Raw genomic sequence first — 21,040 nt, forward strand, 5'->3', positions numbered from 1 at the left:
TGGAAATACGAATGATAACAAGTTGGTGACATCTTTCAGGTGGAAACATTGCCAGAGGAGGAGGTCATCAAGTTGGCAAAGAAGCCATTTTGTGAAGCACCTGTTGACTCAAGGCTTTTGATGATGAATTCACGTATGGAGACTTTAATTCTTCCTAGATATTTGCATTTGGTGAGTCACAGAAAGTATCTGAGTAGATAATTATTTGTAAGCATGTCCACAATAATCTCATGTAGTATGCATAAGAGAGTAACAGATCTCGGATGGGGAAAAATTGCCATTTCCTTTGTTGCATTGAAGAAAAGTAATCATGACACAATATTTTCTTTAAAATTTTTTTTTTTTGTCTTGAGGTATGCCACTGTGTTGACCAAGCATGATTGTTGGTAGGTAGGATAGCAAGAACTTGAATTCAGGGATTTGACTGTCATGTGTCCATCTGTTTTTCATTGATTTCTTTGAATAGATCCAGATTGGCAGCTGTCACAGTTTAGCTTTTGACTTTCCCAGCTGTGGGCATCCTGATGGCCCTCAACTCCCTGTCAACACAGACAAGTCTATAAGGAACATGAGGATAAATATCCCTATGCATGTCCCCTTGCTTAAGCAATATGTAGGTAAAGTACGACAGGTGGAATTTCTGGGTAAAAGAATGTCTGTTTACGTCTTTGACTAAGCAGTGCCAGGTGGCTCTTCTGAAGAGCTCAACCTGTCCATACATGGCCAGCATTCTCTTCTCTAGGTTTCTGACTTGTGCATGTTGAGTAGCTAGCATACTGTTTTTGTTGGTATATTTCTTAGTTTCTATTCTGATGCTTTTCATTGGGGGAATTCTCTCCCATGAAAATGAGCTTCCTCTGGATCCCCCTGCCCATTCCTCCGCTTGACCTTGTTTTCTTCTTATCGCACGTGTAAGTTCTCTGGGGATGTTGGATTGTTTGTCCATTATGAGACCAACACAGGCCCTCTAGAACTTTCAAACAATTAGTAAAATTCCTAAAGAGAAAGTGAACCCATTGTGCTAGCATTTTGGGAAGAAAAGTATTGGATGATATATTCAAAGCATGAAATTCTATTTTATTCTTTCCAAAATATCTCTGGGCAATGAAATGGAAGTCAGGGTATCTGAGGAAATGATCATCTGTTTCCAGTTTTCTGGGATTTGGTTTAAGTGGTCAAGTTGTGATATGTATTAATTCATGGATCCAATAGGGTGATAATTCTTTTAGGTTACCTTAGGTGCCTTCAAACTGAGGTTGTTGGCTGTCCTCAGGTTTCTGAGGAGAGCTAGGCATAGTTAGTGACATGGAGTCATGACAGTTGTTGGTAACCTGCAACCCTAGTGCAGTCTTGAAGAGGCAATGTGTCTGTCCCATTTCCAAATCTTCAGGCTCAATGTGCACATTTGAGAATGGTTCCAGCCATTTTCTCATCCCTTGGATCATTCCCCTCATATGTCCTGTGAGACATTTTCTATGTGAGGCTTGAAGAAGAAGAGACTATTCTGTAAAGAAAACATTGTGATCTGTGCAGTATAATATTGAATAAAGTCATTGAGAACTCAGAAATTCTGTTTAAAGATATTTGCATCTTAGCCAAATAAAATCTATTTCTAGGCATCCTGGTGAAGACAAGGATTTATCTTTATATCTACCATCATCTGTTTTTTTCGCTTGCATGAAGTTCATCAATTTACAGGCCGTTTTATCAGATGTGCATCTAGATCCCATTTAAATGACACACTTTTAAATGGTAGACCTTTTTACATGAGTGCTTTATCAAACACAGGTTTGGGCTCACGAGCCCATATATCAGTAGTTAGCTGGAACATGTTCTTCAGTTTGGCCTATCCCTCAGTATCCCCCGATGTCGTCTGTTCAATCAGCTTCATTCCTCCTGCTCCATCACTGGCTTTCATAGAAACCACATGCTGTTTATAAATCAGGGATTCCAGTCCTACAACATTGCATTCTTTGAGTATTTAAAGTAATCCAATTTTCACTTCACCATGCCTGACATCAGCAGTAACATTTATCAGCAAATGTTAGCATTTCCAAGATGCAATTCTATGTGCTCCTCTCCCAAAGAGTCTTACTAGGCATATCGAATACATAATTATTAAGTAAAGGCTGTAATTTTTAAAATGTCATCCATTGTGCAGTTGACACATGTCTGAGATACTTTTTATTTTGGAGGAGGTATTATTTAATAGGGAATTTCAACAGCTACGTAATAGTGAAATGAGAAGTCTTGCATCCATTTTATTCCTTGTGTATGACGATTTTTATGAGTAAGGATAAGATACTTCCTTGTTCCAATGCAGATGATGCCCACTTCTGTGAATGTATGCGGAGAGTCACCTGCTACTTGGATGCTGGATATTGTGCTTGACACTAACATTGTACTTGGTAGGTGTCAGAAAGTCAATACTGAAGTTAAGCTCTTATGTTCTAGTAGCTGTGCTGAAGATCCTTGGTGTGCCACCTTCTGCAATCCATGCTGCTCTGTTCATGTTCCTTACTGACTTCCTGGTGATGAGCATCATGGTCTCCTGGTCTTTGAGAATGGCCAAACATTGCACTGTGAATGGGGAAGATGGGCATGTGGAAGGCTCCAGGGAGGAGGGATCATTGATCATGTACTCTAATCCATGTGACTGTTTAATGACCTGTTTTTTCTTCTTGGGTTTTAAGGGAGACAGTGCCCTCAAACACTTCTGTGCAGCTGGGAATGCAGGCTTCTGCTTCACCTTGAAGGACGCATTAATGATTTATTTCCAGAAGACACGAGAAGAGAGAAGTGAGCCTCTGGTATCATGCAGGTTCCTTGCATTGCCCATGGGTTAGAAGAGAGAAGAGTTGCTTCATGAGATTTGATCCCCTTTTTCCTGAAAAGTTCCACACACGGGTGAGTCCCCAGCATGTTTAGAAATCATTTCAGATACCTTTCTGGACGGAATTGAATCAGAGCCCCTGATGATGTGGAAGAGCTAAAGATGGGTTTGCTATGAATTTTCTATTTCATTCATCAGGGCCTGAGTCAAGCCAGTCATTGTGCTGTCAGCACATGAGCTGCTGGTCAAATGTGAGGAAGTGGTCTTGCTTTATGAAAACACCACCCTGATTCAGTGAGCCAGAGGCAGCCTGCGGTCCCTGTTTTCCTGTAAAGGCAGATTGCTGTGGATGGCCTCTGGCCTCGTCATGCAGCCCTGCTCAGAGTAGGGGATTGAGGGTCCAGGCAGATCCCTAGTTCCTTTTAACCTTTATTGCCATTGGGCCACCCCAGGATTCTTGGACTCTACCTGGTCTTCTGGCCTGGGTCAGGGGATGTGAGGTTTGGAATCCCCCTCTGTGGCAGGATCCCAGGCCCCCCAGCCACTTGAGGACAGGCACAGCCTTCCCTAATTGTGTTAGAGGGGGAGACTTCTCCCACCCATCCTGATCCATGCTCATCCCACATTTTGTAGCTTGACACCTGAGGACCTTTATTCATTGACTTAGTGGTTAGTGATGATGGTTACTGAGACTAAGTGACTCTTTCAAGTCACATCACTTGCATGGTAGGGCTAGAGCATGGATCTTCCTAATTGATTTCATGGGACTCTTTCATGGAAACTGTGACTGCCTCCTAAACACACACTCTACATTTGGAGTGTCAAAATTCTTGGCACTGCCTCCTTGGCAAGTGTATCTTGTCTTCTACATGGGAATTTCACAATTTTTTTTTTGGTTTGTGGAGGTCATGCAGAAGTGATTTCATTTGAAATAGCCCAAAACAAGAAATACCAGTTGTCTTTTTCGCACATGGATGTGTGTAGTGAACATCTTTTTCTGTGTGCTTGCATGCATTGCTCCTTTGAATTTGTTGAAGAATGGTTGGCTGGGGAGCAAGGTAATGAGAGATGGATATCAATGCTTGTTCAGTATTCTGAAGTGAAGAATGTATTGAGGATGTGAAGGCTTTTCTAGCCAGTTCCTATGGCTCAGTCAGGGATCAGTCAGAGGATTCTGTCTGGTAGACTCTTTGGAGTAGATGTCAAAATGTTCCAGTCTTACTCTGTCCAGGACTGAATGCTGAGCTTGAGTGGGAGCTTCTTATCAGTTCAAGCACTTCCATGAGTCTGTCCTCTGTTCTCTTTGTTTGTTTTATTTTTTCAGTTTTCAGTGGACACATCTTTATTTTATTTTATGTGGTGCTGAGGATCGAACCCACTGACTTGCACATGCCAGTCAAACATGTTACCACTTGAGCCACATCCCCAGCCCCCTCTGTTCTCTTTTTTCCGAGCAGTTTCTAACAGGAAAGGAGAACAAACATTGAAAGTACGGGGATTGATTATGTATATCAATGTTATTTGAATCAACTTTGTATAATTCAAAATTAACTTTTTGCTAGTAAAATTTCATATGTTGAGGAAATAATGAAAATATTGGGGTTGGGGGATGAGGATGGGCAAATAAAATATTTTTGAGCACCAAGACCTGTTTTTTTTTTTTTTTAACTTAAATCATAAACTGCCTGAGGACCACAGCAAGTAGATATTTCCAGAGACAGTGGAAAGGTAGTAGCACATGAGGAAGGGAAGAGCTCTCAGATTGGGAAGAGGGGGCCACTTCAGGACTCACCAGGCAAGGCACGAGGCTGCTGGCCATGGTACATGCCTGGGCCCACTGAGTGGGGACGATCCATGCTCTGTGTCCCTCTACCCTCCTCTGTAGCTTGTGTTGGCAGCAGATCAGGGAATTGGGGTCAGAAGTGCTCCTAGTAATATAGGCACCAGCCCCCAGAGTGTGTTCCTAGCCCTTCCCCACCTGGCCTGACTTGGTGCTTGTGTTGATGCAGGGCTGAGACCCTACAGTCATCAGAGTGTGTCTGTGGTCCAGATCCACCCTGCATGGCCAACATGCTGAGACCTTCATCTGGGTCCTAGGCCTGCTACAACCAAACTCTGTCAACTGGGTGGCCAACAACAGAGGAAGGGCCTTCTCTCAAGCTCCAGGGGCTCAACACACAAGGTGTTGGGCAGTCCCACTGCCAAAACACCTCACAGGTTCCTAGGGGACTGTCCCCCAACTCTCCCAGCCCTTTCCCACTGTTCTATTGCTGCCCACGATCTGTGGTTCCCATATGGGCATCCCGTCCTGGCTCCAACCTCACATAGCCGGTATCCCCCAGTCTCTCTGGTATCTGGTCCAGACTCTCCTCTTCCTACAAGAATATCAGATATTGGATTTGGTCCCAGTTGATGCTGTGTTCCATCATGTGAGCTCCTAGCTTCATCACTGTGCAAAGACTCTTTTCCCACACAAGTTTGCACGACTTTTGGCTGGCTAAGAATTTTCAGGTGACACTTTTCTAATGAGTACACTTTCCTTCCTTCCGATCTCCCAAGAGTGAGCATTCCTCGCACCCTTCTCCTAGTTCCTTTATGGCAGTTTCCCTCCTTATGGCTGAGAGGACCTAGTGACCCCTGGATTCACACATTCTCCTTAATCACCAACACACTGCAGAATTCTCCAAAGGGCCATATATGCTCCTGGAAGTTGGTGATGGAAATAGTTCTCCATCCATTAATCACTCCCTCACTCACTAATGTCCTTGTGTCCTTGAGAAAGGCTCTCCCTTTCCTGGTTTTCCTGAATAGAAATCCTCTTGCCTCTTGGGTGAATAGGGTTATGGGTTGTGCAGAGGGTGTTGGTCCACTGAGCATCTTAGAGACTGTCCTTTATGGAGCCTAATGATCCTCATTGGGGAATGAGGCCAGGGTCCTAACTGTGGTTAGTGTGAGGACACACTGGGTTCAGAGAGGGAAAGAAGGACAAGGGAAACTCAGATGTCCCTTCATGGCCCCTGGAGTTAGAGGACTTACCCCTTTGCACCTGGGATCAGGAGACCTCATTTCCTCAAGGACACGCACACTTGGACGTTAATCTTGAGTGTGGGTTCCTTTCTGGGGTCCAGGGCTGTTGTTAGCCACCAGGAATGACAGTGCTCTCCATGCTGATTGGAGCCATTTTTGCCAGGAAAGAGAGCCCATGGTCACGCCTTGTGCAAAGCATCCCACGCCAGGAGCTCCCATCCCTACATTCCTGTCCTGAAAGGAAGCCACTCAGAGGCAAGGTGGGTCCAACCACCTCCCATGTGTTCACTCATCTCTGTGTTCCAGCATCACCCAAGTTAACAGTCCTGATGGGATTGGATGTGTCTCAGAATGTCACCCTCATGAGCTCTACCCTGCTACAGCTGCAGTTCTGCAGTGGGAGAAACTCAAAACCTCAAAACACATGCACATGAAAGAAAAGAGCAAGAGCCAGAGCCCAAACAGGCCAGGTGTGGCAAAGACAGCTGGAGTGCCTAGGTTGGGACTCAGAATTATGTCAGTGGGGTGGCATTGCTGCTGACACCAGCATGATAACAGAGAGCCAGCCCTTCTCCATTTGGGGAAGGCAGCAGAAATTGAGAGGCAGGATTGAGTTTGGCCCTAGGAGGAGGTTGGGTAAGAGGCCAGTATGGGTTGGAGGGCCTGGGCAGATAGAGAGAGGCCAGGGCACACCCCAAAGCCTGGAGACTGCATTTGTTGTCCAGGGTTGTGAAACACCATCTCCCCTCTTACTCACAACTGAGAGCAAGGGGCATTGATGAGTTCAGTTTGTGTGTGGCTGCATCCAAGGTGGCTTGCCTAGGCACCTCTGTTTCCTCTTCTCAGGAGGCTGGGAGTCCAGGCTTCACTGAGGCTCGGCTGGGAGGATCGGACTCTGAGTTTATGCCAGTGTTCCTGGTAGGATCCATGTTGGCTGAGCCTCAGTGTTTTTGTAATGAGAGGATGGGTGACTGTCATGTCTTTATCACAGGACACACTTGCTAAATGGATTTGTTTGCTCTGAGGAGGAAAGAGAGAGAGGGGAGTGTTGCTGGAGACAGGGATGCAGACAGGGGTCATGGACTTGGCATAACTCAGTCTTGGAGGTGATATCCCATCACCTGTACCCACTTCAATTCTTATGAATCCAGAGGCTGAGCCCCCTTGAGGTGAGGGGTGAACCGGTTCTGGGCAGCAGGATGCTGTGGTACCTCGGAGTCTCTGTGAGACCCCAACACTAGACACACTTGGCCCTTTAGAAATCTTAGGAGAAGCCTTGGGAAGTTGTATGGCAGAGGGGAGCAGCCTCTGCATCTCAGTCCCCTCCAACTTGCCATGGTGTAGAGAGGGAACTGCAGCCACGATGGGACGGACATTGGCCACGTCCCTGTGTGGGACACAGGCCTGATTGAGTTGGGGTGCATTCTTTGTCTCTCCCCTTCTTGTGATTGTCCCATCTCTACATTTGTGCTTTAGCCACCTGTGAGTCCCATCTCTGGTTTCAGGAGAATAGAGGGTGTTATGGGCCAATAGACACAATAAACCCTAGAGATTAGATGCTACCCTACTTTCCAGAAAAGACTGGGCACAGCATGAGTTGCACATTAATGGGACCAGGGTCCAAAAGCTGCTGAGAGGGAAGGACTGGTTGTGAATGCATTTTTGAAGGCTCCAAGCTGGAACTCTAGTGGCACCAAGCAGGGCAGATTTTGGTGGGGATGTTTGGGTAGTTGTTGGTGAACACCTGTGCACCTGAGATGGGTAGGCATGGAGGAGAAATCAGCAGCCCATAGGGCTTTTGAAAGTGGTCTTATGTGAAAAGAGGCTCAGGTATGGGCACAGGAAATGACATCATTGCCTTGACAATGGATCAAACAGAACATGGAACCCTGGTATCCAGGCACCCACTTCACTGACCAAGCCATCCGAGCTCATTTGGTTGGAGAAACTGGAGTGAGAAGGATGTTCTCCTGTGGTTGCAAACAATGCCGAGCCTCAGGCTCCCAGGAATCTCAGGGGGGCCAACTAGCCCTTTTGTGGATGCACTGGGTGAGGCTTCATCTTAGATGCCAGAGCCTCTGGAGATTGTCGCAGAGGAGCTCAAGAGTAACAGTAAGTAGCACAGGGCAGGTGAGCCCAGCAGGCCCTCTAGTCTGATCCCTGATGAATGGCCCAGGACTCCTATTCTGACTCTGTATGTGTGTGTGTGTGTGTGTGTGTGTGTGTGTGTGTGTGTGTGTGTTTGTACTGATGGGAACTGTCCCATTGTGCTTTGACTCTAGTGTATTGGCACAAGTCATTTTTCTGTTTGTCACCATTTCCATTTTGAACCCACCATTCTTGGTCCCAACCCAGGGTGAAAATGATGAGAACACGGAGGAGCCCTTCAGGGTACAGAGCCTTGAACCTTACAGGCAGGACCAGCTTAGGAATGAGCTCCTGCCTGTCATTTGTGGGAGAAACCTACATTTCAGCAGCAACATGGGGTTAATCTCCTGGGATTTCATCCCCACCCAGCAGGTGCTGGATCTTTTGTTCCCAAGGTAAGCACCAGACCACCAAGCCCAAGTGTGTAGCCCCCTCATGCCTGTATTGCGGCTGCCATGTGCCTCTCAGGGACCCAAAGGTTTGTGATACCTAATGAGATAGAGGACCACACTCATAGTGGAATGTCAGCCCCAAATGGGACGAGTCCTGGAGGTGCCTGCCACAGCCTTGCAAGGGGAGTGAACTCCCCTCTCAGGCAGAGAAACCATCCTGACTCCAGCTGATCCACAGAGGTCCGTGGAGCAGTCCCCACACAGTGAGCACCACAGCTCAATGGTGTGCACTGAGCTCATTCCCAGGTGGACTCAGAGAGGCCAGGTGGTCTTTCTGGTGTGATGTTGGCTTTGTGAAGAACGTAGATCTGTGCCAGAGGCGTCTCAAAACTCGGGCCTTGGGAAAAGCACTTTTGGGTTAATAAAGACATGTTAGTTTCCATAGTGGGACAGAGCGTCCTAGCTGGGACATAGCTGGACAGGAGCTTTGGACATGGCAGCTCCCACACCCAGAGATATGTGGGAATCAGCACTTTGGGCTCATTCACTGATGAACATGGAGAAAGCACCCACTGTGTGAAGACACGTTTCCAGTCACGTTTCATAATTCAGTGAAAAATGGGGTGCAAATGACTGCCATTGTGTCCCTTTTCATGGGGGTCAGCCTCAAACTGCAGGTGCCATGAGTACATATCCTACATGTGACTGCATCCCTGACTCCATGGGGCATAACTGCACGTTGTCCTCTTCAGTGACTATGGTGGACCCTTGGACCAACTTCAACATGGAATGGGCTTGGGGTCAAGAGGGTGGGCTCCTGTTTCTAGAGTAGGGACCTGCAAGGTGATTTGACTTTGGAAGGCTGAGGAAAGACTGCTCTCCCCAATTCAGTTTTCTGCCTGCAGTGTAAGGTGTGGGGCTTCAACAGTAGGAGGGGTAAGGCAGGGAGTTGTAGGTAGTCATGGTCCTCTGGGGAAGGCCCTGGGATAATGGATCCCCTACTCTACACCTCCCTGTCCTCCCTCAGGGCCACAGAGATGTGGTCTGCACTCATGGGAAAAGAGAGGTCCACCGCTACTCAGGGGGACTCAGTGAGAGCTCACAGAGAATGAGGTAGCATTGCAGCCCTCGCCAGGGGAGGAGGTGTCTCTTGAGCCCTGAGAAGAGTGGGCAGGAGGACAGACACTCCCGGAAGGTGCATTCCAGGTTGGAGAGCAGGTAGCCAAGAGGAAGTAGAGTGTCGGGCCTGCCCAGAGGAGGGGAGAGCTGGTCATACCATGAATCTAACGCTCCTTCGTTGAAGGTTCTTTGCCTAGCGACCTGTCCTGTCCCTGCCTGAACAGCCACTGTGTCTTGCCTGAGGTGGACTGGTGTGTTCAGAACCAGGGACGGTTCAGGAGGGTAGGGTCAGAGGTTTGCTCTGGAGGCCATGGCGAAGGCAAGGCCAGGGTTTTGCTGACTCCACACCTGCCTCCCCACAGTGCCTCATCTTCTTTCCTGGGGACCTGGGTGAACTTCCACACTGAGGCTTCCCATCAGCCTCCAGGCTCTCTGAGTCTGCAGCAGCTGCTGCCGTATGTGTGGCTCCTCCTGAGTGGCTTTAACCTGGAGCACCAAGCACACCACCTGCTGGCCCCAACTGAAGATGGCATATCAAGTCAGGCAGAGCCTGAGAGCCAGGTGGACTGTGGTGAGTACCGAAGGGTATATGAGGAAAGGTCCGACTGTTGTTCCACTGCAGGGAGTCTGTATGCCTGGTGTTGGGTTGGAAATTAGGATAAGCCTTTGTCCATTCAGGAAGTGACCCTAGTCTGAAAAGAGGTCCTGTGTGGGCTAAGGGCCTGAGTTCTTCCTGGCAGCAGGGGTATTGTCTGTCTGTGTGAAGGTCAGGGCAAGGCAGTCATGTTGGCAACTTTTCTCCTCTAGCTACAAGCTCAGTTCCTGTCACGGCTCCTAAGCCAACCCCAGAGCCAGAGCCTTCTCCCAGGGAAGGGGCAGAGCTGGATTCCAGGACATCAGGGGTCTCCACTCAGTACTCCCCATGGCCCAAATATACCAATCCGATGAGAGGCAGGTGCGTCATTCGCATCTACCTGGAAAACGAAAGGACAACACAGTATAGGAGCATCCTGGTGAGTCTTCGAGCAGGGGAGTCTCCTGGGAGCCCACAGTGGGGAAGACCGAGTCCACAGCAAACACTTTGGACTAGGCCTGTCTTCTTGAACTGGAGCTTCTGGAAGGCCAGGAAGGAGAGCAGAATGTGAGGAAGAGAGAGGCGGGAGAGCAGCAGCATGCCAGGTCTGGGTGCGAGTGGGCCTGCGTGTTTGGGGGTGTGCAGGTCAGAAGTGCAGGAGTGAGTGCTGGGTTCAGAGGAGGTCAGAGAAATATAGAGGGTACAGGCCATCCTCTACTGATCTTGGTATTGAGGAGGAGTATATTGAACCTTGGAGGTTGAAGCAGAGGAGTTGGCAGTCATTTTCTTGTGTGTAGGAGGGGATATGTTGCTGGTTGAAGGGAAGGGAGCCATTGTAGAATGATTAGGGTGGGTAGGTGTGGGTCACAGAGAACTGGGGGCCTTGGAGGAACCCATTAGTGTCCTAGTTTGCATGTATATGAATAGAGATTTAGCAGGTCTCTCTACAGGATCTTCCTGGGTGTGGAGTATCCATCATGAGACTCTGGTGTCCACCTCCAGGGGAGCCATGTTGAACCACTGCACCTGCTGGGTCCAAAACTCCTGACACCCCAGCAAGCACTGACACTCTCGAGCCCAGCAGCTTCCATGCCTATCATTAAAGAGTCCTAGTGTGTGTTGTGCCTGGGTGTCAAGACCAAAGCACCTAGGGTTTGTGCCTTGTCCACACAAAAATGCAGCTGCATCCCAGACCAGAGCAGGGATATGGAAGTCCACTGGACCATTCCTCCCATCTTGATGGGACTAGAGTGTGTCTGTACAAAGCCTTTTGGTCCTTATTCTTTTGTCCCTGTAGGGCATAGCAGGTTGAAGCAAACTCTTGTACCAAGATTGGACTAGAGGCTCATAGGAAGACCCCCACATGATCACATGAAGGCCTCAGGTAGCAGGGTATCAAGATGGTGCCCTTGTGTTGAGAGCTCTCTTGTCTCTGATTGTCCTTGAGCACTGTCCTCTGGGTAGCTACTTCCAAATTTCCTCTCTGATGAGCTTTCTCCAACCCTGTTCAGGTGACCTCCCAGGACAGGACTCCAGTCGTCATCCGCAAGGCCTTAGATGTACACTTGCTCCAGCAGAAGGATCCAAAAAACTATGAGCTTCTGCATATTGTCTGGAACCATCAGAGTAAGTGGAACCATCAGAGGGTAGGGAGCAGTGAGTCACAGTGGGCTCACGATAACTGGGAGACAAAACACAGTGTGCGTTGGCCCAATGCCCAGGAAGTGTATGGTGGGACTTGTGCACAAAACAAAGTGTAATGATGGGGCATAAATCTGCAGGTTCTTCATGTTCCCCAGGGGCTGTGGACCTGCCTATCGTGTTCTTTCCTTGGCCTGAGGAGGCATTGCAAAGCTATTATCCACAAGGGGCCAAGAAGAGAGGCTTCTTTGTCTTGTGTCAAAGAAGACAGACAACCACAGGGTGCCTACTTTGGCAGCCTTTCCTGACCTAGATGAGTACATGAGAAAAGCAGTTCAATGAAGAATCATTTCTGGCTTCCAATCTTTCAATTCATTGCAAACTGAGTCCACTTAGGACCAGAGGCCATTTCTAGAGAGAAGTGTGTAGTAGAATAGAACCCTTCACAGCTTGTAGACTGTTCTTGGAGAGAGAGAGGGAGGGAGGGAGAGAGAGAGAGAGAGAGAGAGAGAGAGAGAGAGAGAGAGAGAGAGAGAGAGAGAGAGAAAAGAAGGAGGAGGAGGAGGAGGAGGAGAAGGAGGAGGAGGAGTAGAAAAATGAAAATAAGTTGAAGGAGAAGACCATGAATAAGAAGTTCAAGATGACTATAAGAAGAAGCATGAGGAGTAGATGAAGAAGAACAAGAACAAGAAGGAGGAACACAAGGTGAACAAGAAGTATAACAATACATTGATTAAAAATGTGAATGAGAATTATACTCATGAGCAGGAAATGCAGTAGTGGGGAACTCAAGAGAAATATATTGCTCTGGATGGCACAGCCCTGCTGTGGACATCCTCCACCCATGCTCAACACACCTCCAAACCATACCCCTCCAATTAGTGTAGCCCTGTATGAGTGGATGAATCCACTGGCAAGGTGGAGGCACCCACCATCAAATGCTTTTCCCCAAACCCACCTGTGATCATTGCTGCAGTGGGGAGAAAACCTTCAACACATGAGTCTTTGGTGACCAATCCAGATACAAAGTCTAGCTGTTTCTCTTTGTTGGGTCCAACGTGAACTAAGAGAGTCTGGGGTACAAGGGGCTATTTCCTTGAAAGGTGTTTCTGTACTGGACCTCCTGTGCATAGAGTGTCCTCAGGGAGGAATCAGTGGGGAGTCTTTGGTGGAACAGTAGCTGGATTCGGGGGCTCTCAGGTCTGTGTTAGACCTGAGCTGGCAGAGGCTCTCAGTTGTGGGGGATGTTGGGTAGTGTATTCCTTGAGTGTCACCTACCACGCCTCTGCCCCTGCCTCTCTAGAGCTGAGGGTCCCTGGTGATGCGAAAGTATATTACGGCCTGATTGGAGGAGTGCATTTTAACTTTCTTCTTCAGGAAACAGATGCCAGCAAGTCGTTGAAGGTCAAGCCAAAGGAGGTAAACAGTCACCTTCTTCACTCTTTACTCCTGGTGCCACTCCACATCCTCCAAGGGGACAAGAACCTCAGGTTCTGGATGGATGTTGTAGAATGCCCACAGAGCCAACTGCCAGGCTGGGTGGGGTGCAGGTGCTGGGCTTTGCTGATGTTGTCATCCCCCACAGTTCTTGGAGCCTTCTGTGGCAGTGGCATCCAGGACCCCAGCAGCTGTGAGCAGCAGCTCTGCAGTGGCTGCAGGACCATTGCCCCAGGCCACCCAAAGCAATGAGTGGTGCATGAGAAAAGTCACCAGTAGCAGCTCCTCACTGCTTTACTCCAGCAAGCAGGTGGAAGACAACCGCTTTGTTTATGTCCTCCTAGAGGGACAGAGCCTGAGAGAGTCAAAGCGCATCCTGGTAAGCCCGACAGTAGGGCTGCCTCCTGGGTGTCCACACAGTGGAAGGCAGGAGACAGAGCCAACCCCGGGGCTGTGGTGGGAAATAAAGAAGAGAGAGGTCCATCTTAAGGGCTTGACCTGAGGAGGGAGAGCCTCAGCATGCCCAGCTCCAGTGGTGAGTGGGTGTGTGTAGTGTGGGTTTTGCAGGCCAGAAGTGCAGACGGAAGTTCTGTGGACAGATGAAGTCAGAGATATGTCCAGGGTGCAGGCTGCAATGCCTAGAACTTGGTATTCTCAATGAGTGAGATTGGAGCAGAGGAGGTGGCAGTGACTTGTCACATGTATAGGAGGGGATGTGTTCCTTGTAGCAGGGAAGAGAACCTCCTTAGCATGACTAGGTGTGGGAATTTGGGGTCGGGATCACCTGGGGGGTCATGCCAAAGCTTCGGAATGTTAGCCTTTGCATGTATGTAAATGCGGAGCTAAAGTGGTTCTTGGCAGAATTTCTATGGATGTGCAGTAGACACGCTAATGCTGCAGGTGTCCAGCTGCAGAGGAGACACATTCAGTGACTGCCAGTGCTGAGTCAAGTACATCATTACAACCAGACCCGCACCGAGCTTCCAGAGGCCAGGGCCTCTTAAGGCTATCATGAAGCACTCAAGTGCACACTCTTGTATCTGAGTCTGTTTTGTGTAGTGGCAGTCAGGACCAAAATTTTCAGTGCATCTGCCTCTTCCACCCACAAAGGCAGCCTGCACCCCAGAGCACACTTGGTGCGCAGATTCCTGGCCCATTGCTCTCGTCTCAGTGAGATGAGAGTGTGTCTGTGCATAGGCAGTTTGGTCCTTTGACCTGAGTGGAATGTGGCTCCCCAGGGGGAGGGGAGATGGCAGGTACAGGCAGATATTTGTACCAGGATTGTTCTAGTAGCACGTTGCAAGAACCCAGGGGTTATATGGAGGCTACACTCAGGTAGCAGGATAACAAGATTGTGCCCTTGTATATGTAGCTGAGATTTCTCCTGAATGTTTGACCACAGTCTTCTGGGTAGCTCCTCTAAAAGCCATTCTCTGATGACATTTATCCCACCCTGATCCAGGTGACCTGTGTGGATACGGTGACGAGCCTCATCCGAAGGGCCTTGGACCAAAATTTGTTGCAGCAGGAGGATGTGGACAACTTTGAGCTGCTGAGAATGATTTCTGAGAATGAGAGTAAGTAGGACAATCAGACAGTGGGGAGACATGATCCAGTGTGGGCTCAGGATAACTCACAGCCAAGAGAAAGTGGGCCTTGGCCACAAAATACCAAAGTGTTGTGGGCCTGGTTCAGGAGACCAAGTGCAGTGATGGGCGTGTTCAATGTGGAGGTGCTCAATGAGGCCCAAGGGGGTTGCTGAACCTCCCTAAATGTGTTCTCCCCTGGACCTGGTCTGGCAATGCGAAGCTAATATCCATGAGGGCAAGGCAGAGAGAGGCTCAATCCATCATCAGTTTGCTTTATGGCTCACTGATAAGGATGCCTTCAAATGAAGAGGAGGAGAACATGGGTCCTGATTGGATCAGCATTGCTATGGACAGAAGCAGCACAGGTCCCAATCCATGGCCAGGATATGCCTACTCACAGGAATGTCAGGATTGCAGCAACTGGGAACAGGACTCAGTGAAGAGGAAGTCAAGGCTAGGGTACAGCCTGTTTGGGTTCTTTTGGGAACAATTTCAAGTCCTCTGTGCTTGGGTGCCCATCTCCTGAAGATATCAGAATGGCCAGGTTATTATTCCTTCCAGCAACAAAGAAGGGCTCTGAAGAACAGAGGCCACAATGCTGAGCTGTCCACAATTCCAGTGCTCTTTCTTTTCTTGTGAGCCAGACACTCCTAGCCTTCACCATCCCAGCCTGTCCACAATAGAACCCACCATCTGTCGGGCACATAAGTGAGTTTTCCAATTTTCCCACACCACCTCATTTGGGTTGCCTCTGTCTCACACATGAGGAAGACTGAGGTGCAAGGAGCTGGGCAAGGGGCAGTGTCTGCGAATCTCAGGGACTTGGGAGGCAGTGCAGGAGGATGGAGATTTCCAAACAGCCTCAGAAACTTAGGGAGACCCTGTACCCAAGTAAAAAGGCCTGGGAATGGTCTCAGTGCTTAAGTGCCTCTGGTTTTATCCCTGGTACAAAAATAAGCCAGTCAATAAGGAATTACCAAACTGAGAATCTACGAAGATGATTTCAGAAACAGACTTTCAACCCAAGCATCAGTTGAGAGCAGGCTCCAGACCAGGGGAGGTTTGTGTGTAACAGATGTCAAAAGGGAGGACTACGGGGGGCCTGGAACCCACTAGGTGTGATGGCATCTATGCCTTATGGCAGGAGGGTGGCAGTGATGCTGGCCCTCTCCTAGATTTTGAAAACCTTGTTTTTATTGCGGAAGCTTTATGGAGGTGGAATCTATTTTAGCAATCCTGGTCCAGATGAGGTGCAGACTTCCACAGGTAGAAGCCTATCCAGAATATGGTGTCTGTTAGGAAGTCTTTCCTGACTGTGACAATGACAAAGAAAGGAAGTCACTTGTCTTTGGTCTTGGTTTCACTCCTGGCCATTGATTGAGAACTGATTTCATCTTGGACTACTGAACAGAGGCTGCATCTGGGCAGAAGAGTGTGATAGATTTGAACTCCTCAGGACACCCCACCATTGCCAGAGATAGAAGGAGAAGGAGGAGGAGAAAGAGGACACAACTGAGTGGGGAGAGGATCACACGATGAAGAGTAGGAGGAAGAAGAAGAAAGAGAAGGAAGTGAACAGAAGGAAGGGTGGAGGGAGATACACAAGAAGAAGAACAAGAAGGAACCATGTAAGAACAAGAAAAGACCCAGAAAGAACTACAAGAAGATGCAGGACAGAAAGAAGAGCCAGAAGTAGAACTAGAACCAGAATACAAGTACCAAGCAGACAGCTCATGATGAGAAACAAGGGGAAGGAGAGCGAACCTAGAAAACAATAGAGTTCTCCAGAGCACCACCCTGCTGAAGTCCTCCCATGTCCATGCCCAACACACCTCTGATGGATACCACCTCCCCTCCGTGTAGTCATCCATGAGTGGATTCATCCAGGGCAAGGGGATAAATTTGCCCACCATCCAACGCTTCCCTGAATGCCAATGTGTGAGCATGGCTGCCCTGGGGAGAAAGGCCTAAGCACAGGAGCCTTTGCCAATCCTGATGCAGAGCCTAGCAGTGTCCCTTTGGCAGATCCAACCTGCACTGAGAAGTTCTGGGCCCAAGGTGCTGTTTCCATTGCCAGGTGCTCTTTTGGTTTAGAATTTTGTACATCATCTTCTCCAGGGATGAATCACTGAGGGAGTCTTTGGTGGCACTGTAGCTGGATTGGAGGGCTCTCAATTCTGGTGCAGCCTCGCCCTGGTGGAGACTCTCAGGGGTTGTGTGTGTTTTGTGGTAAAATCCTTGAGTGCCATTTAACAATTCTCTCCACTTTGCTCTGCAGAAATCAAGGTCCCTGACCACTCACTCATGTATCAGTCCATGAATCCGCGGATAAAATATTTCATCGTGAGGAAACGCCCCGAGTTCAAGAGAAAGGAGGTAAACACCTACCTTATTCAAGCTGTACTTGTGCTGCCATTCCACTCCCACCTGGGGAAATAAGAAGCCTCAGCACCTGGACATATGTGCTAGAAGCCCATAGAGCCAACTGACAGGCTGGGGTAGCTTTCTGTTTCTGGGTTTGCTGATGTTCCATCCCCCACAGTTCTCAGAATCAACCTGCAAGTGCTCCAGGCCGCTTTTCCATGTGGGAGACACCTGCTTAATTCATGTCCACTTAGAAACACAAAGTCCAAAGATGGCCAAGAAGGTCCTGGTAAGCCTGGGAGCAGGGGTGTCCCCTGGTGCTTACACCTGGGTGGGGAGCAGACACTGGTCCAATACCATTAACTACTCATGCCCTCTTGAATTTGGAGCTTCTGGATGATCAGGAGGATAGATGGGAATCAAGAAGGGAGAGGTCAGTGTGAAGGGCTGGAGCTGAGATGAGGGAGAGCAGCAGCTTGTCCACCGTCATGTCTGAGGGAATCTTTGTATCAGGTGGCAGCATGCAGTCCAGAAGGGCAGAGGCAGGTATGGGTGACAGATGAGAACAGGCCAAGACCTAGATTGCAGGTTCCACTCTATGGGATGCTAAGGTCTATGGAGGAGGACAGCAGTGTGAGGTTCTGCATGTTCCTTGAACAAGGAGCTGAGAGGGTCTCTCTGCAGAGTCAGTATGGATGTGGAGCAAGCACACTAAATGTCCAGGTAACCCAGTGACCACCCTTGCCGGATGAGGTGCCCTCCTACACCCCAGCCAGCACTGAGCCTCTGGAGGCCAGGAGCTCTCGTGGCTATCTTTTGTCACTCCTGTGTGTGGTCATGTTCCTGGGTCTGATTTGGACCCTGGAAATCCAGACCAAAGCCTGTAGGTTTTGTGCCTAGGCCATTCCCAATGCCGCCTGCATCCTCGGGCGGACCTGGGATCTTGGAGGCTATTGTCCAATTCCTCTCAACTTGTGGGATGAGATTGCATCTGTATGCAGGTAGTGGGGTCCTTTCACTTCTAGAGGAGTGCAGCTCCACAAAGAGCAATGGCAGGTCCAAGAAGTCCTATGTACAAGGATTGGGCTAGTAGCCTATGGGAAGAGCCCATGCGATGAGCAGGAGGTCAGCCTCAGGTAGTAGGGTCATTGATGTTGCCCTTGTATTTAGAGTGGAGGTGCCTCCAGAATGCCCCTGCCCACTGTCCTTGAGTAGTCACTTCAAGGCCCATTTCCTGAAGGCCTGTCTCCCATGCTGCTCCAGGTGACCTGCCAAGATCGGGCTCCTGTCGTCATCCACAGGGCCCTCGAGCTGCACTTGCTTACTCAGGAGAAGCCGGAGGATTATGAGCTGGGCCAAATCATCTCTCACCGTCACAGTAAGTGGGACAATTAGATGGCAGAGAGCAAGGGTCAGGATGTGGACTCAGGTCAACTCTTAGCACCAAAGTGTAGTCTCTGACCCCCAAGAACACTCCAATAGGTGTATTGGGTTCGTGCACAAAGCCAACTGCACTTCTGCTGGTGGAAGTTCTCGAGGTCCAATGGTATACCCCAGTGGATATTGTGGCTCCCCACCAGGTGCCTCCCCTGTACATGAACAGGCATCCAAACTGACATCTTTGAGGAGTGAGGAGGAAAGCCTCTTTCCAGGAGCAGTATGCTTTCATGGTCCAGGATAGGAGTGGTTTCAGAGGAACATGGAATGCATGGGCTAAAGAGGGAACTGGCATTTTGTGGACTGAAGCAGTAGGATTTAAAGCCTTCTGTGTGACCAGAAAACCACTTCCTTGGCAGAGCATTGCCAGGATTCTAGCAAGCAGTAACAGGATGAAATTGGGAAGAAAACACAGCCTGGGAGACAGCTTGAATCATCTGTCTTTGCATAAATTCCATGGTCTTCTGTACCTGAGTTCACTTGCCAAGGAGTGATCACAATAGCCAGGTTATGATCCCTAACTAAAGTCAGATGAGGGCTTCCTGAGCACGTAGCCACAAAGCTCATCTGATAATAATGCCAGCGCTTTTTCGTTGGTTGGTTGGTTGGTTTTTGTGAGCCAAACACCACAGCAGCCATTATCCCAGCCTATGTATGCTGAAGACCACCATCCCTATGAGTTCTAGAATCATTTGTCTCCTATCTTAACCTACTGTTAGGTTAGTAGAATCAATGGAAGAGGAAGTCTGTCTGGGGCCTTGGTAGCCTTAGAAATTCATAGCAGAGATCTTCACATCCAACCCAGAAGGGATGGAGAACAGGCTCTAGGTTAGAGGAGGGTGACAGAAAACATGTGTTCAGAGGAAGGAGAAGCGGGCTGTTGTATTCCCCACCTGGGGTCATGGCACCACTGGATTATACACCATGTTGGAGGGAAGCATTCCCTTTGCTGGCCTTTGGAACCATTGTTCTCAGTAGGGCAGCATTTGGAATGTGGCCTCCATTCTCAGAAGCCTGGTTCACATGGAGGTGGACTCCACCAATGCAGAAGCATGGCTCTAATGTGGTATTTGTGCTGGTCAGCCTGTCCTCACTGTGGCCATACTTGAGGAATCCTAGGCCTTTTCTCTGGCTTTCACAACTTTCTCTTTGGTTGTGTACTGAGGCTGTCCATAAAGCTCTAGTGTGTGGCAGTGGAGAGCTCCTCAGCCCTTGCCAAACAGGCATAAACTGGGAGAGAGAGAACAAGGCTGGGAGAGAGGGAGAGAGAGAAAGATGGAGAAGGAGGACCTCTACTTGGAGAATGAGGGTACAGTGGAGCCTATAGGAACAAGGTATTATTGCCCAGGGCGCACCCCTGTTTAGGTCTTTCTCCAACCATGCTCAACCTTTCTTCCAGTCCTTCCCAACTCCCAGTAGTGTATTCATCTTGAATGAGAATTTTATGTTGACACCAGAGCACTCACCATCCAATGCTTCCCTCCAAACCCACTCATGAAGATGGCTCATGTGTGGACTGAATCTTCGGCACAGGAGCCTTTTGTGGGAGATTTCAGATGCAAACCCTAGTGGTGTACTTTGGCAGATGTAAGAGGACCTGGGATGTTCTGGAGTCCAAAGCCTTTGGTAGGAACCGACATTAGGTCTGTGGAAGTGCTCTGCCTAGTTCTTCCTCAGGGAGGACTGTGGAGGCTGTCTTGTTGGTATTGGTGCTGAATTGGAGAGCTCTCAGGTGTGTGACTCTGGCCTTTTCTGGCACAGGCTCTCAGATGTTGGGGTGTCCCAGAGAGCACCTCCTGAGCCACCTTATTTTGTACACCCCTCTCTCCCCAGAGCTGAGGATTCCAGCTCAGGCCAACGTATTTTATGCAAAGAACCCTCACATAAAACCCAACTTCGTGCTGAGGAAAAGGAGCCTCTCCCAAAAGAATGATGAGTGGATCCAGCCTCAACCTCCCTCTCATCCTACAAAGAAGGCTGCAGCCCTCCTGAGGATGCTTGCAAAACCATTCTGCTGCTGTGTGCCTGGGCAGGGCTGAGGCAGCCCAGGAATATTTACATTGATAATTATTTTCTTCAAAGTTTGTATCTATAGTTTGCCATTGTCCTTGACCTTGTTTAGTAACATAGTTGTTACTCTATCCTGTATTTGTTGTTTCCATTAATATATTATTATTTAAAAATATATATGTTTTTGTTACCTGATCTACTGTGATGATTTGAGTATACTAAATGTAGCAGTGATTCCTAAAGGACACATCCAAACCAACAGGAAGGAATGTTTTCTTATATTAGCAAGAAGTTTGGGTTTTAGGAGTTTGGCAGATGGCATTATCTGAGTCAGTTTTCCAATGGGGGCAATGAAGTATCGGCTATCATGGTACAAATACAAACAAAGACACACAAAGACACACTAGAGCGCGCGCACACACACACACACACACACACACACTAGAGCACACACACTGACTGAGCGATA

At 48.7% G+C, this 21,040-nt stretch overlaps 1 protein-coding gene across 3 annotated transcripts in view; it reads left to right on the top strand.

Moving 5' to 3' along the window:
* Window positions 1–20,766, top strand: part of LOC144366823 (uncharacterized) — a 35,631-nt gene extending 14,865 nt beyond the window's left edge. For all 3 annotated transcript variants that reach the window (XM_078021660.1, XM_078021662.1, XM_078021661.1), the window contains 13 exons: window positions 40–171; window positions 2,324–2,408; window positions 2,694–2,907; window positions 8,216–8,403; window positions 9,882–10,090; window positions 10,327–10,532; window positions 11,605–11,719; window positions 13,038–13,153; window positions 14,634–14,748; window positions 17,039–17,136; window positions 17,303–17,413; window positions 18,388–18,502; window positions 20,395–20,766. In XM_078021660.1, coding sequence (XP_077877786.1) covers window positions 2,866–2,907; window positions 8,216–8,403; window positions 9,882–10,090; window positions 10,327–10,532; window positions 11,605–11,719; window positions 13,038–13,153; window positions 14,634–14,748; window positions 17,039–17,136; window positions 17,303–17,413; window positions 18,388–18,502; window positions 20,395–20,600 — 1,521 coding nt within the window. In that variant the 5' untranslated portion in view covers window positions 40–171; window positions 2,324–2,408; window positions 2,694–2,865 and the 3' untranslated portion in view covers window positions 20,601–20,766. The remainder of the gene's footprint in view (window positions 1–39; window positions 172–2,323; window positions 2,409–2,693; window positions 2,908–8,215; window positions 8,404–9,881; window positions 10,091–10,326; window positions 10,533–11,604; window positions 11,720–13,037; window positions 13,154–14,633; window positions 14,749–17,038; window positions 17,137–17,302; window positions 17,414–18,387; window positions 18,503–20,394) is intronic.
* The last annotated feature ends 274 nt before the right edge of the window (window positions 20,767–21,040 follow it).

Source organism: Ictidomys tridecemlineatus, chromosome 9 (genome assembly GCF_052094955.1).
Source record: "Ictidomys tridecemlineatus isolate mIctTri1 chromosome 9, mIctTri1.hap1, whole genome shotgun sequence".
Classification (NCBI taxonomy): domain Eukaryota; kingdom Metazoa; phylum Chordata; class Mammalia; order Rodentia; family Sciuridae; genus Ictidomys; species Ictidomys tridecemlineatus.